The sequence below is a fragment of the Macrobrachium rosenbergii genome, chromosome 41 (genome assembly GCF_040412425.1).
Source record: "Macrobrachium rosenbergii isolate ZJJX-2024 chromosome 41, ASM4041242v1, whole genome shotgun sequence".
NCBI lineage: Eukaryota > Metazoa > Arthropoda > Malacostraca > Decapoda > Palaemonidae > Macrobrachium > Macrobrachium rosenbergii.
The window spans coordinates 81,743,714-81,764,519 of record NC_089781.1 but is presented as its reverse complement, the minus strand read 5'-3'; the positions used below and the strand labels follow the sequence as shown (position 1 = coordinate 81,764,519).

At 43.0% G+C, this 20,806-nt stretch overlaps 1 protein-coding gene across 4 annotated transcripts in view; it reads left to right on the top strand.

The window, feature by feature from the left end:
* Nucleotides 1-20,806, top strand: part of LOC136826930 (terminal uridylyltransferase 7-like) — a 182,577-nt gene that overhangs the window by 82,840 nt on the left and 78,931 nt on the right. For all 4 annotated transcript variants that reach the window (XM_067084507.1, XM_067084509.1, XM_067084511.1 and 1 more), the window contains 4 exons: nucleotides 562-717; nucleotides 3,470-3,639; nucleotides 14,714-14,892; nucleotides 16,392-16,579. In XM_067084507.1, the coding sequence (XP_066940608.1) occupies nucleotides 562-717; nucleotides 3,470-3,639; nucleotides 14,714-14,892; nucleotides 16,392-16,579 (693 nt within the window). The remainder of the gene's footprint in view (nucleotides 1-561; nucleotides 718-3,469; nucleotides 3,640-14,713; nucleotides 14,893-16,391; nucleotides 16,580-20,806) is intronic.

Sequence of the window (20,806 nt, the reverse complement as noted above, 5' to 3'; positions counted from 1 at the left end):
GGGATACATATTAGGAAATGTAAGAATAATTTTGGATAACTTTAGAGGTTGATATTTTATTGTTATATTTATTCCCCGTTCTTTGAGCATGCATCTCTTCCAGTTATCAAGGCAGGATATATATTTAGTGTTGATTTTTATTTGTGTGGTTATACTCGAGGATTCTCCATGTTGCTGTTGGGGATGTTATGTGGTAAATTTTAGTTTTCCTTAGGAGCAGCTTTTAGAGCTTTTAATTCAGGTTATTGATTTTGGTAGTCTTATATTTCTAACCTGTTATGCATGATTTTGAATTGAGAATTTAAAATTAACCAGGAACTTAATTTTGAATTGAGATTTTAAAATTAACCAGGAACTTAATTTTAAATTGAGATTTTAAAAATAACCAGAAACAGTTTGATGACAAGAACTACTAAAAATGAACCAGGAACTGTTTGATGACGGGAACTTCTAAATGCTTTTATGTGCTTTTATACACATTTATTTTGTCAAGCTTTTTATGTTGTGGATGGAAATGGGAAATCTGTTAATTTTATGAAGGTTAAATATTGCAAATTGCAGGTTGCACAGTCTCAGAGTGAAGGATCATCAGAATGTGAGATGGAAAAGACTGATGATGATGTAGACGTAACTGTGGAAGGGGAAGAATTTGAGGATGATGAAGATCGCGGCAGTTTATCAGGCTGTGAACAAGATTTAAGCACATTAGCCATTGAAGTAAGTTTCCAGTTCATAGTGGTTTTAGAGTCACCCATTTTCCTTGAAAGTTTTATTAGTTTTGAAAGTTATAAATTTTGTTTTGTAAAATTAACATTTTGTTGGGAATTATTTATGATGTAAGTTTGTTTTGCCAGAGCTCAAGTTCCAGTCATAATGACTAGATGTTTTAAAGGTAAATTTAATTTTTTCTGTTGAGAAAGAATATTGATATATTAGTAAGTTTTCTATAAATTTAACAAAGATAATTTGGATTTTAATGATGAAGTTCAGACAACAGAAAATCATACTGAACATATTTGTGGGGATGGTGATTTATGAGTTTAAAGTGCTCTCTTGACTAAAAGGTCCAAATGATTTGATAAACTGATTTTTACTTAAATATGATAAATGGATGCAATGAGATTTTAATTGAAAGTAACTGAGTAATTCATTTAACACTGAGCTGTTTCCCAGCAAACCTGCTATTTGTAGTGCCATCCAAGACAAAAATTCCCAAAGGAATAAGAAGAATTACTTAAAGTAGTTAAGTACTTGTGTGTGTATGTGGAGCAGACCCATGAGCTTCCTGCTGGAAAATTGGTTTCATTCACCTGTTGCATGTGCAAGAGCATTTTGTTCCCCAGACATACAGAGCTTTGTGATGGATTTTCGTTAATATACAAAGTCTGACCTTTCATTACATCATTGTTCTTTCAGTTTATCATATTTCACATTGGGTGGGGACCTTGTTCCGTTACTTCAGTGCATCTTTAATTTCTAAGTTTAGTAGTAGACCATTTCATTTGGTAAAATCAGGGAATTTGTAAATACAAGTTTTCTTTTCTGTCACCCAGGGAGAATATATGGTGATCTTAGCTACAGTTAGGATTAGTTTTGACCATTTTTTGGGTGGTTTGGAAGAATGTATTAACTAACTTTCGAGTGTTTTAACCAGCCAGCTGCTTAGTATAGTAGGCTTGTAAGTTACGAGTTGCTAGTGCTTGTATGGATCTCACTAATAACAGACTCTGCTGTTTCACAGAATGTTTTTCCATCATCTGTAAGATTTTAATTCTTATTATCGTGATTATCGTGCTTTTTATACCATAAAAATAAGGTGTTCTTGTTTTCTTGTTCATCATGTTTACTGGTAAGTGTCTATTAAAATCAAAACCCCTAAAATATATGACTTTAGCAAATAAAATGTCTCACAAGACCTTATTACCCAAACTAGTATTCAGGACTGAATAACTGCACCATCACACATAATCCATTGGTAATGCGTACAGTATGTAGATGTACTGTTTAGGCATTATAAATGCAGTGTACAAATAATAATAAAAAATGCAAAAGATGATGCTCTGCATTACACTAGATTACCCTGTTATGTACTTTAGTATTGCTGTTATTTGTACATATGCCACAAGTCTAATCAGCTGGCTATTGATTGAACATTTACAGTGTTATGTAAGTAACAATCTTGCACTAAGACAAAAATTAGATGATTCTACAAAGAAAATTATGCTTTTCTCTCTTAGTACCTACTACACTGGGGTAAATAGACACACGTACGCACACACCATTCCTTGTTTGCGTTGAACTGTCAAGTGCAAGGCATGGGAAAATTTACCATTAGATCCATAATACCAATATATGAAATTGGCTGACACTGTTGAGAAAATTTTGATGTCATCAGTTTATCCAATGCTTATAGAGATTTCTTAGAGGGGTATGCTAAAACCTAGAGGGTCTTAATATATAAATTTTTAGTTAACATTTTTGTCTACCTTCTTTCTCTCATTCCCCATCTTGGTATCATAGATGACATAGACCTCCTTGGCTACTTCCCTAGTCATCACTCAAAATGGCTAAGTTTCATCCTCAGACCTTATGCAAAACTGGATACTTTTTCTAGAGCATACAAGTATAGGCCCTAACATTATATTTTTGAGGATTCTTTTCCCTAAACACAGCTCCATTTTTATGTGGTTCCTTATGCTTTTCTACTTGTGTATCAAGCAGATCCTTCCTTTCATAGTGGAAGTCTTTGGCCTTGACAACTCGTTTCCTCCCAGCCTAAATTTAAGTTTAGGCAAAGTGCATAGGGGATTTATTGTGAAAAGTGTAAATTTCTAAAAATGATTTTTACTGTATAAGTAAAAATCTTGTTTTTAGAAATTTACACTTTTTACAATAAATCCATTAAGCACTTTGCCTAAAATTTAGATGTAGGCCGGGATTAAACGGTTGTCAAGGCCAAAGACTTCCACTATGAAAGGAAGGATCTACTTGATACATGAGTAGGAAAGCATAAGGAACTACATACAAAGGGAGCTGTGTTTAAGGAAAAGAATCCTCAAAAATATAATGTTAGGGTCTGTACTTGTATGCTTTAGAAAAAGTATCCAGTTTTGCATAAGGTCTGAGGATGAAGCTTAGCCATTTTGAGTGATGAATAGGGAAGTAGCCAAGGAGGTCTATGTCATCTATGATACCAAGATGGGGAATGAGAGAGAGAAGGTAGAAAAAACAGTGACAGGTCTACTGCATTACACTCACTCTTGGAGTGAGTTTAATGCTTGGAACACATTCTTCCTATCAAAGATGGAACAAAATTGATTTTCCATGCACAAGCAGATACTCAAGTACTGCAATTAACTCCTCTTCTTCCTTTGGAAGTTTTGTCTGAGACATCATATGGTGAACGAAATAGGTACTAGATTTGATAAGGTTATATTAAAATTCTTTTTCTTAATTGCATCGTTTAAAGGACACAACCACTGATGACGCTCCAGTTACACCAAGTACAAATGGAATTGATGTGAAAGAAGAGGAATTAGATTTGAGCATTGACAAAATTACCACATCACTCACCCTGGTAACACCCAGCCAAGCAGCCAAGTTAATGCAGCAAGTTCAAGACAACCATATAGATTTCAAGTAAGTCATGAACATAGTGTTTTCATGTAAGTAACTTACCAAGTAATTGCATAGCTAATGTATCTACCTTGCAAGGCAACTTTTTATATTAAGCGTTAGCGCTTCTTTTGTTTTTATGTAGGTGACAGCCCCACCCACAATCGGGGAAAACAGGAACTTGGTCACCGTGATTCAGTTTGTTTCTGCCCGCCATGGTGTAAACAATACGTGCCATTGGCAGCAGCTTTTTTGTTGGATTTTCCCATAGTTCATGTATTTGGTGAAGTACAGTTGTTTTGTTCTGGTTGCGCTCAGGCTATAGTCAATTTATTTTTTGAAGTTTTGATTAATTTTCAGTAGATTACTTAGAATTATGTCTGATTCTAGTAATTCGAATATTCACTGTTGTAGCGAGTTAGACTGCAAGAATAGGCTAACTAAAGCTTATGATCTTCATATGATCTGTGCAAAGTGTAGGGGGCAAGACTGTTAGTGTTGGTAAGACTTGTAAAGTGTTCAACTTGGGGGAATAAACAGTGGAAGGTTCTTAACCCTTAATGGACAGATCCCCTCAATAGAGGACCCAAAACAGCTTTTGGTTGGTTGACGGATCACCCCTGAGGAGTAGTAATATTATGCGCCATACGATTTAGCTGTATTGAGCGGGAAAGAGTTTCCAGTACTTCAATGGCCCATAAATGAATTGTGGCAGCTAAAGAATTCAGCTCAACTGAATCGTGGGCGTCTCATGGAATTTAGTATTGTTCTTGCCTTGAAGGAGGAATGTCTTGCTTCTTTCTCTCCCATGACATCTTTTTTATTTGCTCATAAATATACCCAGGGATTGCTGTTGGTTTTAGTTCTTATCTTTATGATATGATGTCAGTTATAGTTGAAATTTTGCAAAGAAATATTGGAAAAAACATGTTTAAATCCAAAAGAAGTACTGCATTTCCTGATCTAAGTAAATTTATATAAGTATTTTACAACAAATATTCTCAGATATATTGTGTGAGCTTTAGTTATAATTTTACAAAATAAAATAAAATAAAGTATTAGAAAAAATATGTACAGGCAGTCCCCCGATATGATGTCAGTTATAGTTGAAATTTTGCAAAGAAATATTGGAAAAAACATGTATAAATCCAAAAGAAGTACTGCATTTCCTGATCTAAGTAAATTTATATAAGTATTTTACAACAAATATTCTCAGATATTGTGTGAGCTTTAGTTATAATTTTACAAAATAAAATAAAATAAAGTATTAGAAAAAACATGTTTAGGCAGTCCCCGGTTATCGGCGATCCAGTTTTACGGGGCTTGTCTAGCGACGAAAATCGGCAATTTTCGGTGCCGAAAATCGCAGATTTCTGCTTATCAGTGCCAATAATTGGGTTTTGGTGCCGATACATACCTAACAGAGGCGCCGATAACCGAAAATTGGCGAATATCAGCACCAATAAGCCTCAAAAATGGCCAAAAAAGTGCCGGCAATTTTCAGTTATCATCACACCAACAGAATGGACCCGAAAGAGGGGCCCCAAACAGGGTTGTAATAGTTACTTTCAACTTCCTGTGGAAGGTAGGGAAAATTTTGTATAATTTTTTTTCTTACAAGTGCAGTTGCATATCTTCCACTTTCCATTGACTTGTTTTTTTCTTAAATTGGCCAACCTTAAAGTTTGCCCAGTAGGGGGAGTTGTATGGTATATAATTAGCCCGTCCCTTTAGGGTTAAGTCTCTTTAGATAAGTTAGAGAAAGATAGGAATACTTGTGATGAGTGCAAGGGTTGGGACGAGAGAAAGTGGAAGGTTCTTGAATCTCACCTTACTAAGCTTAAAAAGAATAGGAAGAGAAAGGCGGCCTCGAGGGCTGAGAATAGGGCTTCTGTTAGCCTAGATTCTTCCCCTAAGCCTAAGTTAGATCTTAATCTTGCTATTCCTTCTATCCCAGGTAATACTTTTTCTCCAATTTCCAGCTCTCCTTCCTCATACTACTGTGCTTAGCTCCCATGCCTCTGACCCCAATGCCATTGCCAACCTTGAATCCAAGTTCGAAAAGAAGTTGAGCCTGATAGTGAGTTCAGTGTCTGAGATAGGGGCATCCCTGAAAGTCCTTATGTACAAATTGTTTTGTGGGAAAGTGTCTAGTGAAGTGCAAGTGGAGGAGGTGGCTTCCTGTCTTGCTGGCTCTCCTAGACGAAGGTCACTGTCCTGCTCCCCTAACCCTGGGAGAAGACATACTGGAGGTCCAAGGGAAGCTGGTGGGGTTTGCCCACAGGTTGCCACCCCCACCCCCCTCAGTCGACCGTGTTGCAAAATCCTAGGTTTTGACAGATGGCCGTTGGAAAGGCATGTCTTTGGATGTGTGTTGTTTGTCTTTCAGTTCGGATTCCATTCCAATCACAAGCGCCACAGGTGCTTTCTCGATTCATCCCGGCCATTGAAGAGGCATGTAGGCGACACAGGTCGGTCTGCTCCACTTCCTATTAAGTGGTACAAGGAGGCTTTCAACAGCCCACAGCCTTCTTGCAGCCACGCTGTGGATCCCTCACTATTTGCATCAGTCCGACTTCCTTCTCATCCATGAGATTTGCCAGTCATGTTCTCTCCTGAACCCCTCTTTGCTGAGCATCCTCTTTTGGCTGTCAGATATACGAAGCATCACTCCAAGTGCCCGTTGCCTAACCTCCCGCCTCGTCTTGAATGCCCAGTGTCTACTCCCAAGAGCCCAATCCCAGCTTTTGAGCGCCCAGCACCACTGTCCACGTGCCCAGTGCCAACTCTTCGCCACCTTTCTACCTCTCTCGACCGCCAAACGCCCAACTCGGATCAAGATGATCCTTCTTTGGCGCCCATCAGGCTTTCTGAAATCATGAGCTTCCTTAAGAAAGCTCCCACTAAGCCTGCTCAGATTTAGCCTTGTCTCCAATCTCATCAAAAGATGAAGAGGAGATCAATCAAGACTCTGCTCCTCCTTCAGTGTATGCTTCTCTTCTTTGCTGCGTGTTGGTGAGTTTTCTGTCTTTTTTCACTCCAGCTGCTCTATCCTCGCCTGCTTCTTCCTGAAGAGGAGCCTTCCAGAAGATGCCTCCCAGCTCCCAAGGATGGTTTTTTTCCTCATTATCCAAGAAGGCTGATGAAAGAAATTGAAGACTGGCTCGCTGCTACAAGAAAGCAAGGCAAGACTACTTTCGCCCATCCTCCCTCTCATCTGGTTAAAAGGAGATACCTGTTATACGCTACCGGAGAAGCTCCCTCTTTGGGAGTTGCTACCTCTTCCCAAGGGGGACTTCTCCAGCCTCATCGACTCTTCTGGTCGTTCGGCTTGCGCTTTAATGAAGATTATGTTCTCTTTGGCTGAGCTGGGCCACCTTGTTAAGAACCTCTTCAAGGTTTTTGAGGTGTTCATTTCTGTAGATTTGACAGTAGGAGCCTTTGCAAAGAATATAGAAGACTTCAAGGACTTGGACGGCCACTTTGCAGCGGACTTGTTTGGTGTGATGTCATGCACAGACAAAGCCATCAGGGATGGCTCTTCGGAACTTGTGACTCTTTTCTCTCTCGGGGTTCAGAAGACGAGAAAACTTTGCTGCCCCTTCACCTTCAGAGGAATCACACAATATCAGAGGTTGGCGTTGTTATTTTCGCCCCTGAATCCGCTTTACCTTTTCACTCAGTCGGTCATGGAAGAGATCGCTTCGAACCTCCAGGAGAAGTCCACTCAAGACCTCTTAGCTCAGTCTTCCAAGCACCTCAAGAGTTCTTTGTTGTCATCATTTGCACCTAAGATGATCTCTCTGCTGCAACAGCATCCCTTTCGGGGAAAAAGCCCAAGTTGCAATCTAGACCTCACTCCAACATTTGGTTCCCAAATAGAACCATCAAGAGGAGCTCTTCCAAAACGTTGCCCAAGAAGTGAACAAGAAGTCCTTTGTGCCCCAGAAGGAGCCAAACTTCACCGTTTTTGGGAGAAGTGGATCACAGAGGGGCAGACCAGTGGATCATCAGGATTCTGAAGGAGGGCTACTGCATCCCTTTCATGAAGAACCCACCTTTGGTCACCTCTTCCATCATCTTGATGGCCTACTTACCAGGTTCAGAGAAGCATTTGGCCCTTTTGAAGGAAGTATCTTCTCTCCTTCTGAAGAGAGCCATAGAAGAAGTCTAGGACAACCGCACAGAGGGCTTCTACAATCATCTGCTTGTAGTCCCCAAAGCACCGGGGGGTTGGGGACCAGTCCTAGACATAAGTGCCCTCATTCACTTCATAAGGGAGACGAAGTTCAAGATGGAAATGAACCAGTCAGTCACGGCCTCCATTCACCAGGGTGATTGGATGATAACGCTGGACATGCAAGACTCATACTTCCATATCCCCATACATCTGGACTCGAAGTATCTCAGGTTTGTCTTCCAGGGCAAAGTCTTCCAGTTTTGGTCCCTCTGCTTCAGCCTCTCCACGGCACCTCAAGCGCTTTACTCGATTCCTCTCCCCTCTCGCCAAATGGCTTCATCTGATTGGCATCAACATCAGCCTTTACCTGGACAACTGGCTTCTTCAATCCCCTTCGAAGGAGAAGTGCATGAAAGACCTACAGACTATTCTTCACCTACTCAGGAACTAGGAATTCTTTTAAATCTTCAAAAGTCCCATTTAACCCCGACACAGGAGATTCTCTATTTGGGGATGACTCTCAACTCTCAGACTATTCAGGGTTTTCCGTCCCCTAAGAGAATCGTCAACTGCCTCCAGATGATCCGCAGTTTTCTTGATCTCTTGTTGTGTGCGGCCCGTCAGTGGATGAGCCTACTAGGAACTCTTTTGTCCATCGAGACCTCTGTCAGATTAGGCAGATTGCACACGAGAGTCCTCCAACTCTACCTGAAAATCAACTGGGACAGGAGAACCCAACCAGACTCTGTTGTGTTCCCCATCACCCAGGAAATAAAATCTGATCTCCAGTGGTGGCTGTCCGAAGGAAGACTTTCACTGGGATAGCCTCCTCGTCCTCCGAGCCCCAACCCAGACTTCTACTCAGATGCCTCGGATCTAAGCTGGGGAGCCCTTATGGGAAATCAGGAAGTTTCTGGGATGTGGTCCCCAGAAGAACGGAAACTTCATATCAACGTCAGGCAGTTAAAGGCCATTCATCTAGGTCTTCAGTACTTCTTGACTATGACTTACAGCAAGGCAGTGGTAGTCCATGCGGACAATACCGCACTGTCATATATCCAAAAACGGGGTCACTTGTTCCTTTTCCCTCTGCCAGGCAGCAAAGGATCTGCTTCTTTTGGCACACCAAAATCAAGTGAGGCTAGTCACTCGATTTATTCAACGAAAACTAAATGTTCTGGCGGACGAACTGAGTCATCTGAAGCAAGTCCTTCCCACCGAATGGACCCTGGAACACATGGTGTGCCTCAACCTTCGGAGACTGTAGGGCAAACCAACTCTAGACTTGTTTTCCACCTGAAGAAACAATCGCCTTCCTCTCTTCTGCTCTCAAGCCCAGGATCCCTTAGCATGGGCGACAGATGCCATGCTCCAAGACTAGTCAGACCTGGATCTGTATGCATTCCCACCTTTCAACATGATGAGGGAAGTGCTGAAAAGTTCTCATAGCACCACAACGTCTAAAAGACCTGTGTAGCTCCGTTCTGGCCCATGAAGGAATGGTTCCTGGACTTTCTAAGTCTGTTGGTAGACTTTCCGAGACTGCTTCCCCAAAGGCAGTGGGTACTCAACCTCACTTCAGGAGACACCGCCAAAGGTTGTCCACTCTCTCTCTCTCTGACAGGCTTCAGACTGTCGGGAAACTCGTCAGAGCAAAAGGTTTTTCAAGGGCAGCTGCGGGAGTTATTGCAAAGTGGAGACAACAATCTTCTTGCGACATCCACTAATCAAAGTGGACAGTTTTTATCAATGGTGCCTCAGACATAACTTCTTGTCTTCTGAGACATCTTTGACCCAAATAGCAGACTTCCTCTGTATCTAAGGACCTCTAGGCGTCTGTTCTCTTCCACTATTACAGGATACTGAGCGATGCTTGCCTCGGGTTTTTAAGCACAGGGATGTGGACCTGTTATCAAACCAGGATCTTTATGACCTCATCAAGTCATTTGACACTTCTAAGCAGTTCTGCTTCCCTCAAGAACCTCACTTGGAAAACGCTCTTCCTTGTAGCTTTGGCGACTGCCAAGCATGTTAGTGAACTGCAAGTGGTTGACAAGAGGGTAGGCTTCTCCCAAGGAGACGCAGTGTGCTCTTTCGCCCTAAGTTTTCTAGCCAAGAACGAGGATCCTTCCAAGCCCTGGCCTCGTTCCTTCCATATTAGGAATTTAATGGAAATCCTGGGCCTGGAGAAAGAGGAAAGGGTTCTTTGCTCGGTCAGAGCCCTAAGATATTATCTATGAAGGACTGAGAAGATCAGAGGACCTTCTAGCAACCTCTGGTGTTCTGTCAAGAATCCTTAGGGCCCCTCTTTCGAAGAACGCTCTTGTTGTTCTTCCTAAGGGACCTGATATCCAAGGTGCATTCTCGGATTCAGGAAGATGCTTTGCCTGCGTTCAAAGTGAAGCGCATGAAGTCCCAGCAGTCGCTACTTCTCTCGCTTTGAAGCATAATTTATCCCTTTCATCCATTCTTCAGTCGATCTTTTGGAGGTGCAAATTGATCTTTGCAACTCACTACTTGAAAGAAGCTGGAACAGTGTTTGAAAATTGCAGTACTCTCGGGCCTTTATCATAGGCTGGCATAGTATTGGGGGAAGAAGCATAGGAGAGATTCGTTCTCTCCTCTGTCTCTTTGCCCTGACATAGGGCGTCGAGTTATGTAGGGAGGCGGGGGGTTACTTTGTACCTGGAGTGCCCACCAGTCTTTATAGATGGGTAGTGGTTTTTTGTCATTGTAGGTGGCAGCATTGTTTGGTTGTTTGATTTATTGGTACTGCGCCCAGGGCAAGGGCACTCTTTTTATGTGTGATTTGTCAGCGATCAGGCCTATCCTCCGCTGCAAGACTCCCACTGACATAGAGGTGACCCTCGGCTCAACTGCCATGCCGTTACTGGTTAAGATGAGCACCAACCAGAGGCAGTATTCACCTGCAGTAGCTCTCTTACCAGGTAAGGAAACGACAAGCATTGTTTCAGTGCTAGCCATCCTTTCTATTTCAAAGTCATTATCACACCTTAATGTTTTGGAGTAGGGTACAGGCTGTCCTCAGTTATTGGCAGGCTTGGTTATTGGCGATCCGGTTTTACGGCGCTTGTCAAGTGGTGAAAATCGCCGATTTCTACTTATTGGCGCCGATAATTGGGTATTGGTGCCAATACATACCTATCAGAGGTGCCAGTAACTGAATATCGGCGATTTTCAGCACTTTTCAGTGCTGATAAGCCCCGAAAATCACCAGAAAAGCCCTGAAAAGCACCATTTTTGGTTATTGGTGATTTTCGGTTATCATCACACTGTCAGAATGGAACCCCTGCTGATAACCGGGGACTGCCTGTATGTCCATTCATCCCACCCCCTATCAATATGGGATTCAGCTAAGTAATTACTTGGTAAGTTACTTATATGAAAATGATATTTTTATAATAAAATTAAGTTTCATATATACTTACAAGTAATTACAGAATCAGGGAACATGTAATTGCAGAATCAGAGCCCTCCCTCCTCCCCTCTTATGGACATGAGGGCACAAGCAGAATGACGCTACTGGTGGAAGCTGTTATCCATGCACCTGTGCAGTGGGCAGTGCTTGTCACCTACACTATGCAATTGAAGTGGTACCATGATTTTTTAATTTTGGGTTGCCATGCAAGTTAAAGCTATAGCTAAGTAATTACTTGGCAAGTATATATGAAAGTTAATTTTATTATAAAAATATCATTTTAGAGGTTAGCCCAGTACTCTCCCCCTTCTACCCCTATTCCTGCTGTTTCTCATACTCCTTGCCCTCTTACTGAACAGCCTTCTCCTCCCTTGCCTGGCTCCCATGCTTCTGATCTTAATTCCATCGCCAGTTTCGAGTCTAGATTCGATAAGAAACTTAATCGAATAGTTAGTACTGTTGCTGATTTTGGGGGGCTTCTCTTTTGCACTTTCAGAGAAAGTGCAAAGTGATAGTGCAGTGGAATTAGAGGAGGTGTCTATCCTTCCCATTGGTTCTCCTAGACCGAGGTCCCTGTCCTGCTCCCCCAAACTTAGGAGCAGACATACTGAAGTCCAAGGGAGGCCAATGGGGTTTGCCCACGGGTAGTTGCCCCCTCAGCCACCCCTATTGCCCACTCCCAGGTATTGGCAGACAGCCACTGGAAAGGCTTGTCCAAGATATCCATCCATTGTCCTCCAGCTCTTCAGACAACTGCGGTGTGGACAGGAAATGCTGCAAACGTTACCTGGACTCCTCCTAACCTCTTAAGCGCCACTGGATTTTGGTGAAGTATTACTGGTGTATTTTGCGTAGCCTTCAAGCATGTTCAGCTTCTTAGTATCCTTTAGGATCAGGATAGTGTTATTACTGAATATGTCTGATTCTAGTTCCTCTAGTTTTTGCTACTGCAGCGAAGGATGTAAAACCAGATTGACTAAGTCTTGTTATGATTCACATACAGTTTGCAGTAATTGTAAGGGGCAGGAGTGTAGTAAGGAGAAAACTTGTGCTGAATGTAATAACTGGGACGAGAAGAAGTGGAAGGTACTTAGATCTCACCTAGACAAGCTAGAAAGGGGTAGGAAGAGGAAAGCGGCCTCTAGAGCCGAGTGACAAGTTAGTCTAGAATCCACTTCTAAACCTGGTTTAGAAAGTCCTGCTATTCCTTCCTCCCTTAATCCTGCTTTTGCTCCTGTTCCTAGCCCTCCTACTATTAATCCACCTACTCCCGTGCCTGGCTCCCTTGCTTCCGACCCTAATGCCATTGCCAGTCTCGAAGCTAGGTTTGACAAGAAAATTAATTTTTGTTAATACAGTGGCGGAGCTAGAAGCGTCACTGCAAGTTTTAATGACCAAAGTGTATACCGATAAAGTGATAAGTGACAGTGTTGTGCAAGTGGAGGAGGAGGCTACTTGTCCCACCGGTTCTCCTAGATGAAGGTCACTGTCCTGCTCCCCTGAACCTGGGAGAAGACATGCCATTAGTTCAAGGGACGCTGGTGGGGTTTGCCCACAGGTAGTTGCCCCCCTCAGTTGACAGACTGTGCACCAGTTTTCGCCTAGTTCTGACAATTCCAGCGCAGACAGGAAGTGCCGTAAGCTGTATCTTGATTTGTCACGACTACAGAAGAGTCATGCAGGTGAGGTTGGTTGCCGTTCTCCGCTTCCTGTTAAGAAGTACAGGAAGGCTAGTCTCAGCCCACAGCCTTTCTGCAGTTACGCTGTGGACCCCTCTATCCCTGCTTCAGTCCAGCATCGACTTTCCACAAGGGACTGTCCCAAAGCCTTCTCTCCTGAGAGCCCAGTTGTTGAGCACCTTACTTGGCTCCCAAGCTCACAACGAACCCTCTCAGGCACCAGTTGTCAACGTCCAAACGCCTGGCTCCTCTAGAGCACGTGGCGCCACTTCCCAAGTGCCCAGTGCCAGCTCTCGAGCGCCCAGCGCCAACTCTTTGTACCAGTCTCCAGCTCCTGTAGATCAAGACTAGCCGTCATTGGCTCCCATTAAACAGCAGTTGGCTGAAATAAAGCCTGCTCATGATATGTCTCTGCCTCTGGTCTCCTCAGGAGAAGAGGAGTTTGAGCAAGAACCTGCTCCTCCTTCTGCCTATGCAGCTCTGTTTCAGAATTTGCTTGCAGCCTTTCCCTCCTTTTTCGCCCCAGCTGCCCCGGTCTCACCTTTCTGATGAGGAGTCATCCAGATGACAGAGATAGGCTCCCCAAGATGGTTCTTTCTTCATCTGCTAAGAAGGCTCTCAAAGAGATTAAGGATTGGCTTTCTGCTAAAAGGGAGTAAGGCAAGGCGTCCTTCACGGGGAAGCTCCTTCTTTGGGAGTCCCTTACTTCTATTCTTCAGTCGACTTACAGGAAGTGCAAATATGTCTTCATGTCGCGCTATTTGATAGAAGTTGAAACAGTGTTTGAAAATTGCAGTACCTTGGGCCATTATTGGTGGCTGGCATGGTATTGGGGGAGGAATCATAGGAAGCACTCTTTTTCTCCTACAGTCTTTTTGCCTTGGTGTTTGGTTTCGAGGTTTGGGGAGCCTGGGGGTACCCTGTACCTGGAGTACCCACCAGTCTTCAGTGGATGGGTGGTGGTCTTTTTAGTGTGGGTGACAGCATTGTATGGTTGTTTTTTATGTTGGTAATGCACCCAGGACAAAGGCACTTGTCTATGCTTTGCTAGTGATCTTGCCTATCCTTCTGCAACTCCCACTTAAGTAGAGACGACCCCATGGTTCAACCGCCATGCCATTACATGTTAAGATGAGCACCAACTAGAGGCAGTATTCTCCTGCAGTAGCTCTTTTACCAGATAAAAGAAACAACAAGCATTGTATCAGTGCTGGCAAACTTTTTATTTCAAAGTCATTACCATTCTTTAATGTTTTGAAGTAGAATATGTCCATGTATCCCACCTCCTTTCAATGTTGGATTCAGCTATGTAAGTACTTGGTAAGTTACTTATAAGAAAATTATGTTTTCATAATAAAGTTTCATATATACTTACCAAGTAATTACCAAATTAGAGCTCGCCCTCCACCCCTCTGATGGACAAAAGGGCACAGACATATTGAGGTTGTCTGCCAAGTTGTTCCCAGTGTTGCCTGATAGTGGGCGGGGCTTGTCACCTACACAAAACAATTGAAACACTACCGCAAATTTAAAAAAAAAAGGCTTCTGTGCAAATTAGAAACTGTAGCTATGTAATTACTTGGTTAGTATATATGAAACAGTTTTATTATGAAAATATAATTTTTATTCATTTAGAGTATTGACTATGGTATGTTTCACTTGACTAGCTTGGTAGAGTTTCAGCTTAGCTTGATTTCATAATGCTTTTCTGATTTAGACTAAAACCTTAAATCATAATTAGAAAAGGATTGTTTTGTGATTACTGCATATTTACAGTTTTTTCTTTTTTTTTTTGTACAGGTTCATGGGGAAGGTTTTTAACGATGGAGTTGACCCACCTTTGATATGTGGGTCATGCCAGAAAGAAGGTCACTGTAAAGCAGACTGCCGGGAGGATGAATTACCGCCACTGAAACCGTTGCCACCAATGAAGCCTTCTTTTATTAACCAGCTGTCTACAATTTTTGAAAAGTTAACAAGTAATTTTTCATAAGTTTTGTTCACCTTTTTCTTAAGGATAATTTTTTGAGATGTAGCCTTGGTAAAGATTTATCAACATGACCCTCAAACTTTCTGGTTTTTACTTATGTCTGTTCTTTAGCTCCTAGTCATGGTCTGATAAACTAAGTTCTGAATAGCTCAGTAAATTGGTAAAACAGTGGTTAGCACTGGGCATTGAGAAACACTTAAAAACCAAAGCTTGAGTGCAGGTGTATGGTAACAGTTGAAAATATGTCTTGCTGTGACACAAATTTCTACCTACTGTATGTTTGATGAAGACTTCTTTTTGAACACATCGGCACTGGATGACCAAAAGTTTTGGAAATTTTCCTTACTGGTGTTCAAAATTTGACTTCACATAATAGATACGACAAATTTTACACTTATGAAACATATTGTGGCCTTATTTTATGAAATAATCATGTTTTCGCATTGATAGAGGAGGTAAATATGGAGCGTGTTAGGTTGCCTGTCAGTGAATTTTGGACAAAATCCTTTGCAGTCATTTAGCATAACTTCTGAGCATGGCTGTACATTCAAATATAAAATATGTGGGCTGTATATGAGTGATGAGTTTGTATGTATGAGATAAGTAAATTTTTAAAAATTAAATTAATGTTATGCAAACCCATAAAGAGGACCTTTTTATTGTTTAACGAGAAACATGGTCAAAAACATTTAAAACTAAAAGAGTAGTCATGGAAATTTGCGTGTGCATCAAATGCATGAGGTAGTCCACTGGGTCTCACTTTTCAGATTTTGTTGCTGCTGATTAGACAGCAAGAAATTAAATTGAACTTATGGGTTTGTATTGAAAAGTAAATTTTATCCTAAAAATTTCATTTATTCAAAAATGATCTATGCCAAAAACATCAGTTTATATAGGAAGGAATTGAGTTGTTAAATCCCAAGACTAAACTACCTGACTAAATGTTTAAGTGGGAGAAACTTACACCTTGCTAAAACCCTTCATTCCAATAATTGAATATTTGACCATCTATGGTTCACTTCTCTGTAATGAGACTTTATGAATGTGGCTTGACACCTCCATGAACCTATATACATTGCTGCAGTAATATCCAGGATATTTTTAAAAAATTTTGGAAGCAACCACATCATCTCTTAATTTTGTAATAGTAAGGCCACTTAAATTTTAAACATATTTTATGTTCCACGAATACTAGGGTTGTCATTTTTATTGGAAGTGCCATTTTATATGAAGATTTTATGTGGTATTGGCATTGCAGTGTTTCAAGTTAGTATGCATCTTTTGGTTTGTGTACATTTAATCATGCACAAGAGGTGTAATCAGAAAAAAAGTGTTCATAATTTTGTAACTTAGAAAAACCCTGTAAATATGCCATATCTCTTTCTTGAATATATATGTTGAGAAATAATATTGTATGTATTTCCCAGTGACATAATGCTAGAAACTTGTAAAACTCACACCATAAACTGATGAATCTTGTATTTCCAGGGGATTTTGAGCCACGTCAAGAAGAAATAGAAGAGAGAGATAGAATAGTAGCTGATCTTCAATTTTACATTCGACAGTTTTTTCAAGGAGTTACTCTAAAGTTGTTTGGTTCTTCTGCTAATGGCTTTGGATTCCAGCATTCTGATTTGGACATATGTCTTACTTTTGAAGGCAATCCAACTGGGGAGGTGAGACCATAGTCTTGTTTGAGTCTTGTGTATATAATGAGTTTTTCCTGCATACTTTATTTGGGAATTACTTTCTCAAAGTATTTTGTCTTTTAACAATAAAAACAATTATTTATTTCTTAATCAACTTTAATACAGTTTTACTTTCTGAAAATTATTTTTCTTCAATTTTTAATTACCTGATGAAAGTAATTTTGTTCATGACACTTACCTGCCAGATATATATATAGCTGTATTTCTCCGAAATCCGACAGAATTTCAAAACTCGCGGCACACGCAGTGTGGCCAGGTGGTTAGTACTCATTCCCGCCGCTGGAAGACGGGAATCGGGAACCATTCCCATTTTCTATTCAGATTTTCTCTGTCGCCGGTACTGTCAACACCTGTTGTCAGTACCTCCGTCTCTGGATTTCGTTACTTGCTGGTTTCCACTTAAGTATTCTCTTGACTTTTGGTATTGGACTTTGGACTGTGGATTGGCACACGCTTTTTTCTGGACTGTTTTTGATTTTGCTTATGACTGCTCTTTAAATATGTCTGGATCTAGTTCTGCTAGTTTTCGTGTATGTTGCATGAGTGATTGTAAGGTGAGGCTACCGAAAGCTTCGGTAGACCCTCACTCGGTTTGCTTGAGGTGTAGGGGGCATGTTTGTCTGATAGATGATCAATGTAAGGAGTGTGAACCTTGTCTGATGCGAGCTGGAAGTCGTATGATTCGTATGTTCGCAAGTTGGAGCGTGACAGGGTCAGGAGGTCCTCCTCCAGGAGTGTGTGCAAGAGTCAGGTTATTTCCTCTCCTGATAATCCTAAAGTAGATAATGTTGCACCTGTCCCTGTGGTTTTGCCTTCGGGCCCTGATGTTGTGTCTGCGGAGGGTTTGTCCCTGACGGAGATCATGAACTCCATCCGTGCGCTTGAAAATAAAGTGACATCTCTTCAAAGTGTTGGGAAGTGCAGTGCTCCCCCCAGTGTTGTGGAGGGGGCGTCAGATCGGCCCCATAATGCTTCTAGGCCTGGACCGCTGTCAGACTCCCAGGACTCAGGAGAAGGCATGTCGAAAGCCGCAAGAAGGTTACGGGGCTTCCCACCGATCTGACGCCCTTCGCAGGTCCTGTTGTCACTTCCCAGGCTGCCAAGGATCGTGCCGCACGTATTCTCAAGGACTGCTTTTCCCCTCCGAGGCGTCCTCCCCTCGTAAGGGGTGGAACTCGAAAGGACTCTCGCCCTCTGAAGAGGAGCTTGTTCAAGAGGACGCTTCGTCAGTCTTCATCGTCTGTTGGGTATCATGAAGCTTTCCCACCACAGAAGAGGACCAAGACGCCGCCTGATGAGGACGTTTGTGAGCGCCCCAGTCGCTCTAAGGAGAGAACCTTTTTGCTCCTGTGAGGAAGAAGAAGGCGTCCCTTGCCCCTCGTCTTCCCATAGGATTAACTCTTCCCCAGACTTGATTCTTCTCCGTCTAAGAAGATTTTTGTTGGAGATGCAGCGGCAGTTGTCTTCTCTTATTGCTGAGAGGGACGCAGCGCCTCGTCGTCGCAAGGACTTAAATTTGCCCGTCAAGAAGTCCAGGAAGTCTCCCTCTCCTGCTCCTTTTTCTTCGTCTCCGTCTCCTGCTTCATCGCCTTGTCGCCCTCTTAGTTCACGGACTTGTTCCCGTCGTGACGCCACGTCAACGTGACGCCATGAGCTGCTTCCCAGGACGCTTGTTACCGCTCTTCAGGACGCTTCTGTGCAGGACGCCGCAGGACGCTCTTCTGGACTTTGAGATGGACGCCCGGATGGACGCTCAGGACCAGGACGCTCTCCAGGACGTCCCTTCTGTTGCTCTTCGAGACGTTACAGAGCATTCTCTTTCGTCTGCGAAAAGAAGATCCCTTCTTCGTATCGGACCTCAAGGCCTTCGTTCCCCTAAAGTGTTAGGTGACTCGGTTGTTTCTCCGGCTGTTGTGGGAGAAGTTTCTGGCGACTCGGATCCTGCTGACGTCGAGCCCTCTTCTGCTTCCTCTACTTCCGATTATCAGGTGTTAACTGGACTTCTTAAAGACTTGTTCGGAGATAAGTTTAAACCCTCGGCTCCTCTCTCTCCTCCTTCACAGTTAGCTTCTTCCAAAGCGAGGAGAGCGCCAGGGTTTGTGAAGATGACTTCTTCATGTTGGCTACCAAAAGGGCTTTTAAGAAAGTCAACGCATGGATGGAGGAACGGAAGTCCCATGGCAAGACCTCTTTTGCAGTGCCTCCGTCTAAGCTTTGTGGCAAGGCTGGTATGTGGTATGAGACAGGAGAGGATATCAGTCCTAGAGTTCCTTCTTCTTCTCCTCAAGGGGATTTCACCAGCCTTGTCGACGCTCCCAGAAGGTCCCATCTGTCTACTGCTAAGGTTTCTTGGACTTTGTCAGAGACAGATCATCATCTCAAAGGACTCTTCCGCACCATGGAGGTGTTTTATTTTTTGGACTGGTGCTTGGGAGCTTTAGACCTTAAGCTAAGGAGCCCCGATTCGATCAGCCTGGGGGAGCTCTCTAGTGTCCTTAACTGTATGGACAAGGCAGTCAGGGATGGATCAGAAGAACTGGCTTCTCACTTTGGTACGGGCCTCTTAAAGAAGAGGGCCTTGTTTTGCGACTTTACCTCTAAGTCAGTCTCTCCTTCGCAAAGGGCAGAGTTATTGTTCTCTCCTTTGTCCAACCATCTCTTCCCCCAGTCTTTAATTAGGGACATCTCTTCTAGTCTTAAGGAGAAGGCCACGCAAGATCTTCTGGCCCATTCTTCGAGACGTCCCTTCAGCTCTCCCAGCTTCAGTTTTGTCCGCCAGGAAGAAGAACCCTTTTCGTGGAGGAACTTCTTCCTCTAGATCGTCTCCACGAGGAAGAGGTTGTTTTCCGACGCCATTTTTTGGACCTCGCTGGAGGAGTTGTTTCCCAGGAGGGATGGGGAGCAACACTAGGAGGGGAAGAAGTGTCAGGCACCTGGAGAGGGGAACAGGTGTCCTGGCACATAAATCTCAAAGAATTGGGGCTATCCTGCTGGCCCTTCAATTCTTCAAGACCGAGTTTCAGGCCGAATTGTCCAAGTAAATTCGGACAATACCACAGCTCTAGCTTACCTCAAAAACAGGGGTTACTCGATCCTGTTCCCTGTTCACCCTAGCGAGGAGATCCTGCTTTGGACTCATGCACGGGGGGTCACGATCCTCACAAGGTTCATTGCGGGCGTGGAGAATATCCGAGCGGACCTTCTCAGTCGGCAACATCAGCTTCTACCGACTGAGTGGACCCTTCACGAGGAGGTATGTTTAGAACTGTGGAGGTTATGGGGACATCCTCTAGTGGACCTCTTTGCCACGGGTCCAGGACGAAAAGACTCCTCTTTATTGCTCTCCTGTCCTAGACCCAGGAGCAATAGCTATAGACGCCTCCTCTGGAACTGGAAAGGCCTCGACCTTTATGCTTTTCCTCCCTTCAAGATTCTGGGAGAAGTGATCAGGAAATTTGCAACGTCGGAAGGAACAAGGATGACTTTAATAGCCCCCTTCTGGCCAGCAGCGGATTGGTTCCCAGAGACCATGGCCTTCCTGGTGGACTTTCCAAGGACGCTTCCACTGAGGGTGGACCTTCTCAGGCAACCGCATTTCGAAAGGTTCCACAAAAACCTCCCCGCTCTGAGTCTGACTGCGTTCAGACTATCACAAAGCTGGCAAGAGCAAGAGGATTTTCGAAAGCAGTGGCAAAGGCTATCGCCAGTGCCAGGAGACCTTCATCTAATGCGGTCTATCAGTCCAAGTGGGCTGTTTTTAGGAAATGGTGCAGGAGCAACGGAATTTCCTCGACCACGACCTCTGTACCACAAATAGCTGACTTCCTGTTTCATCTCAGGCAAAAGAATAAACTGGCAGTCTCAATTATTAAGGGCTATAGGAGTATGCTGTCGGCAGTCTTTAGACACAGAGGCCTGAACTTGTCCGACAACAAGGATCTTCACGATCTCTTGAGATCCTTCGAGACTGTCAAAATTCCTCAACTCAGGACGCCTTCTTGGAATCTGGATGTTGTCCTGAAGTTCCTTATGTCAAGTGCTTTCGAACCTCTGTCTTCGGCTTCCCTCAAGAACGTGACTAGGAAGGCTGTCTTCCTAACGGCTCTGGCGACAGCTAAGAGGATTAGTGAAGTGCAAGCCATTGGCAAAAATATTGGCTTTAGGGGTCCTAATGCTGTATGCTCCCTAAATCCT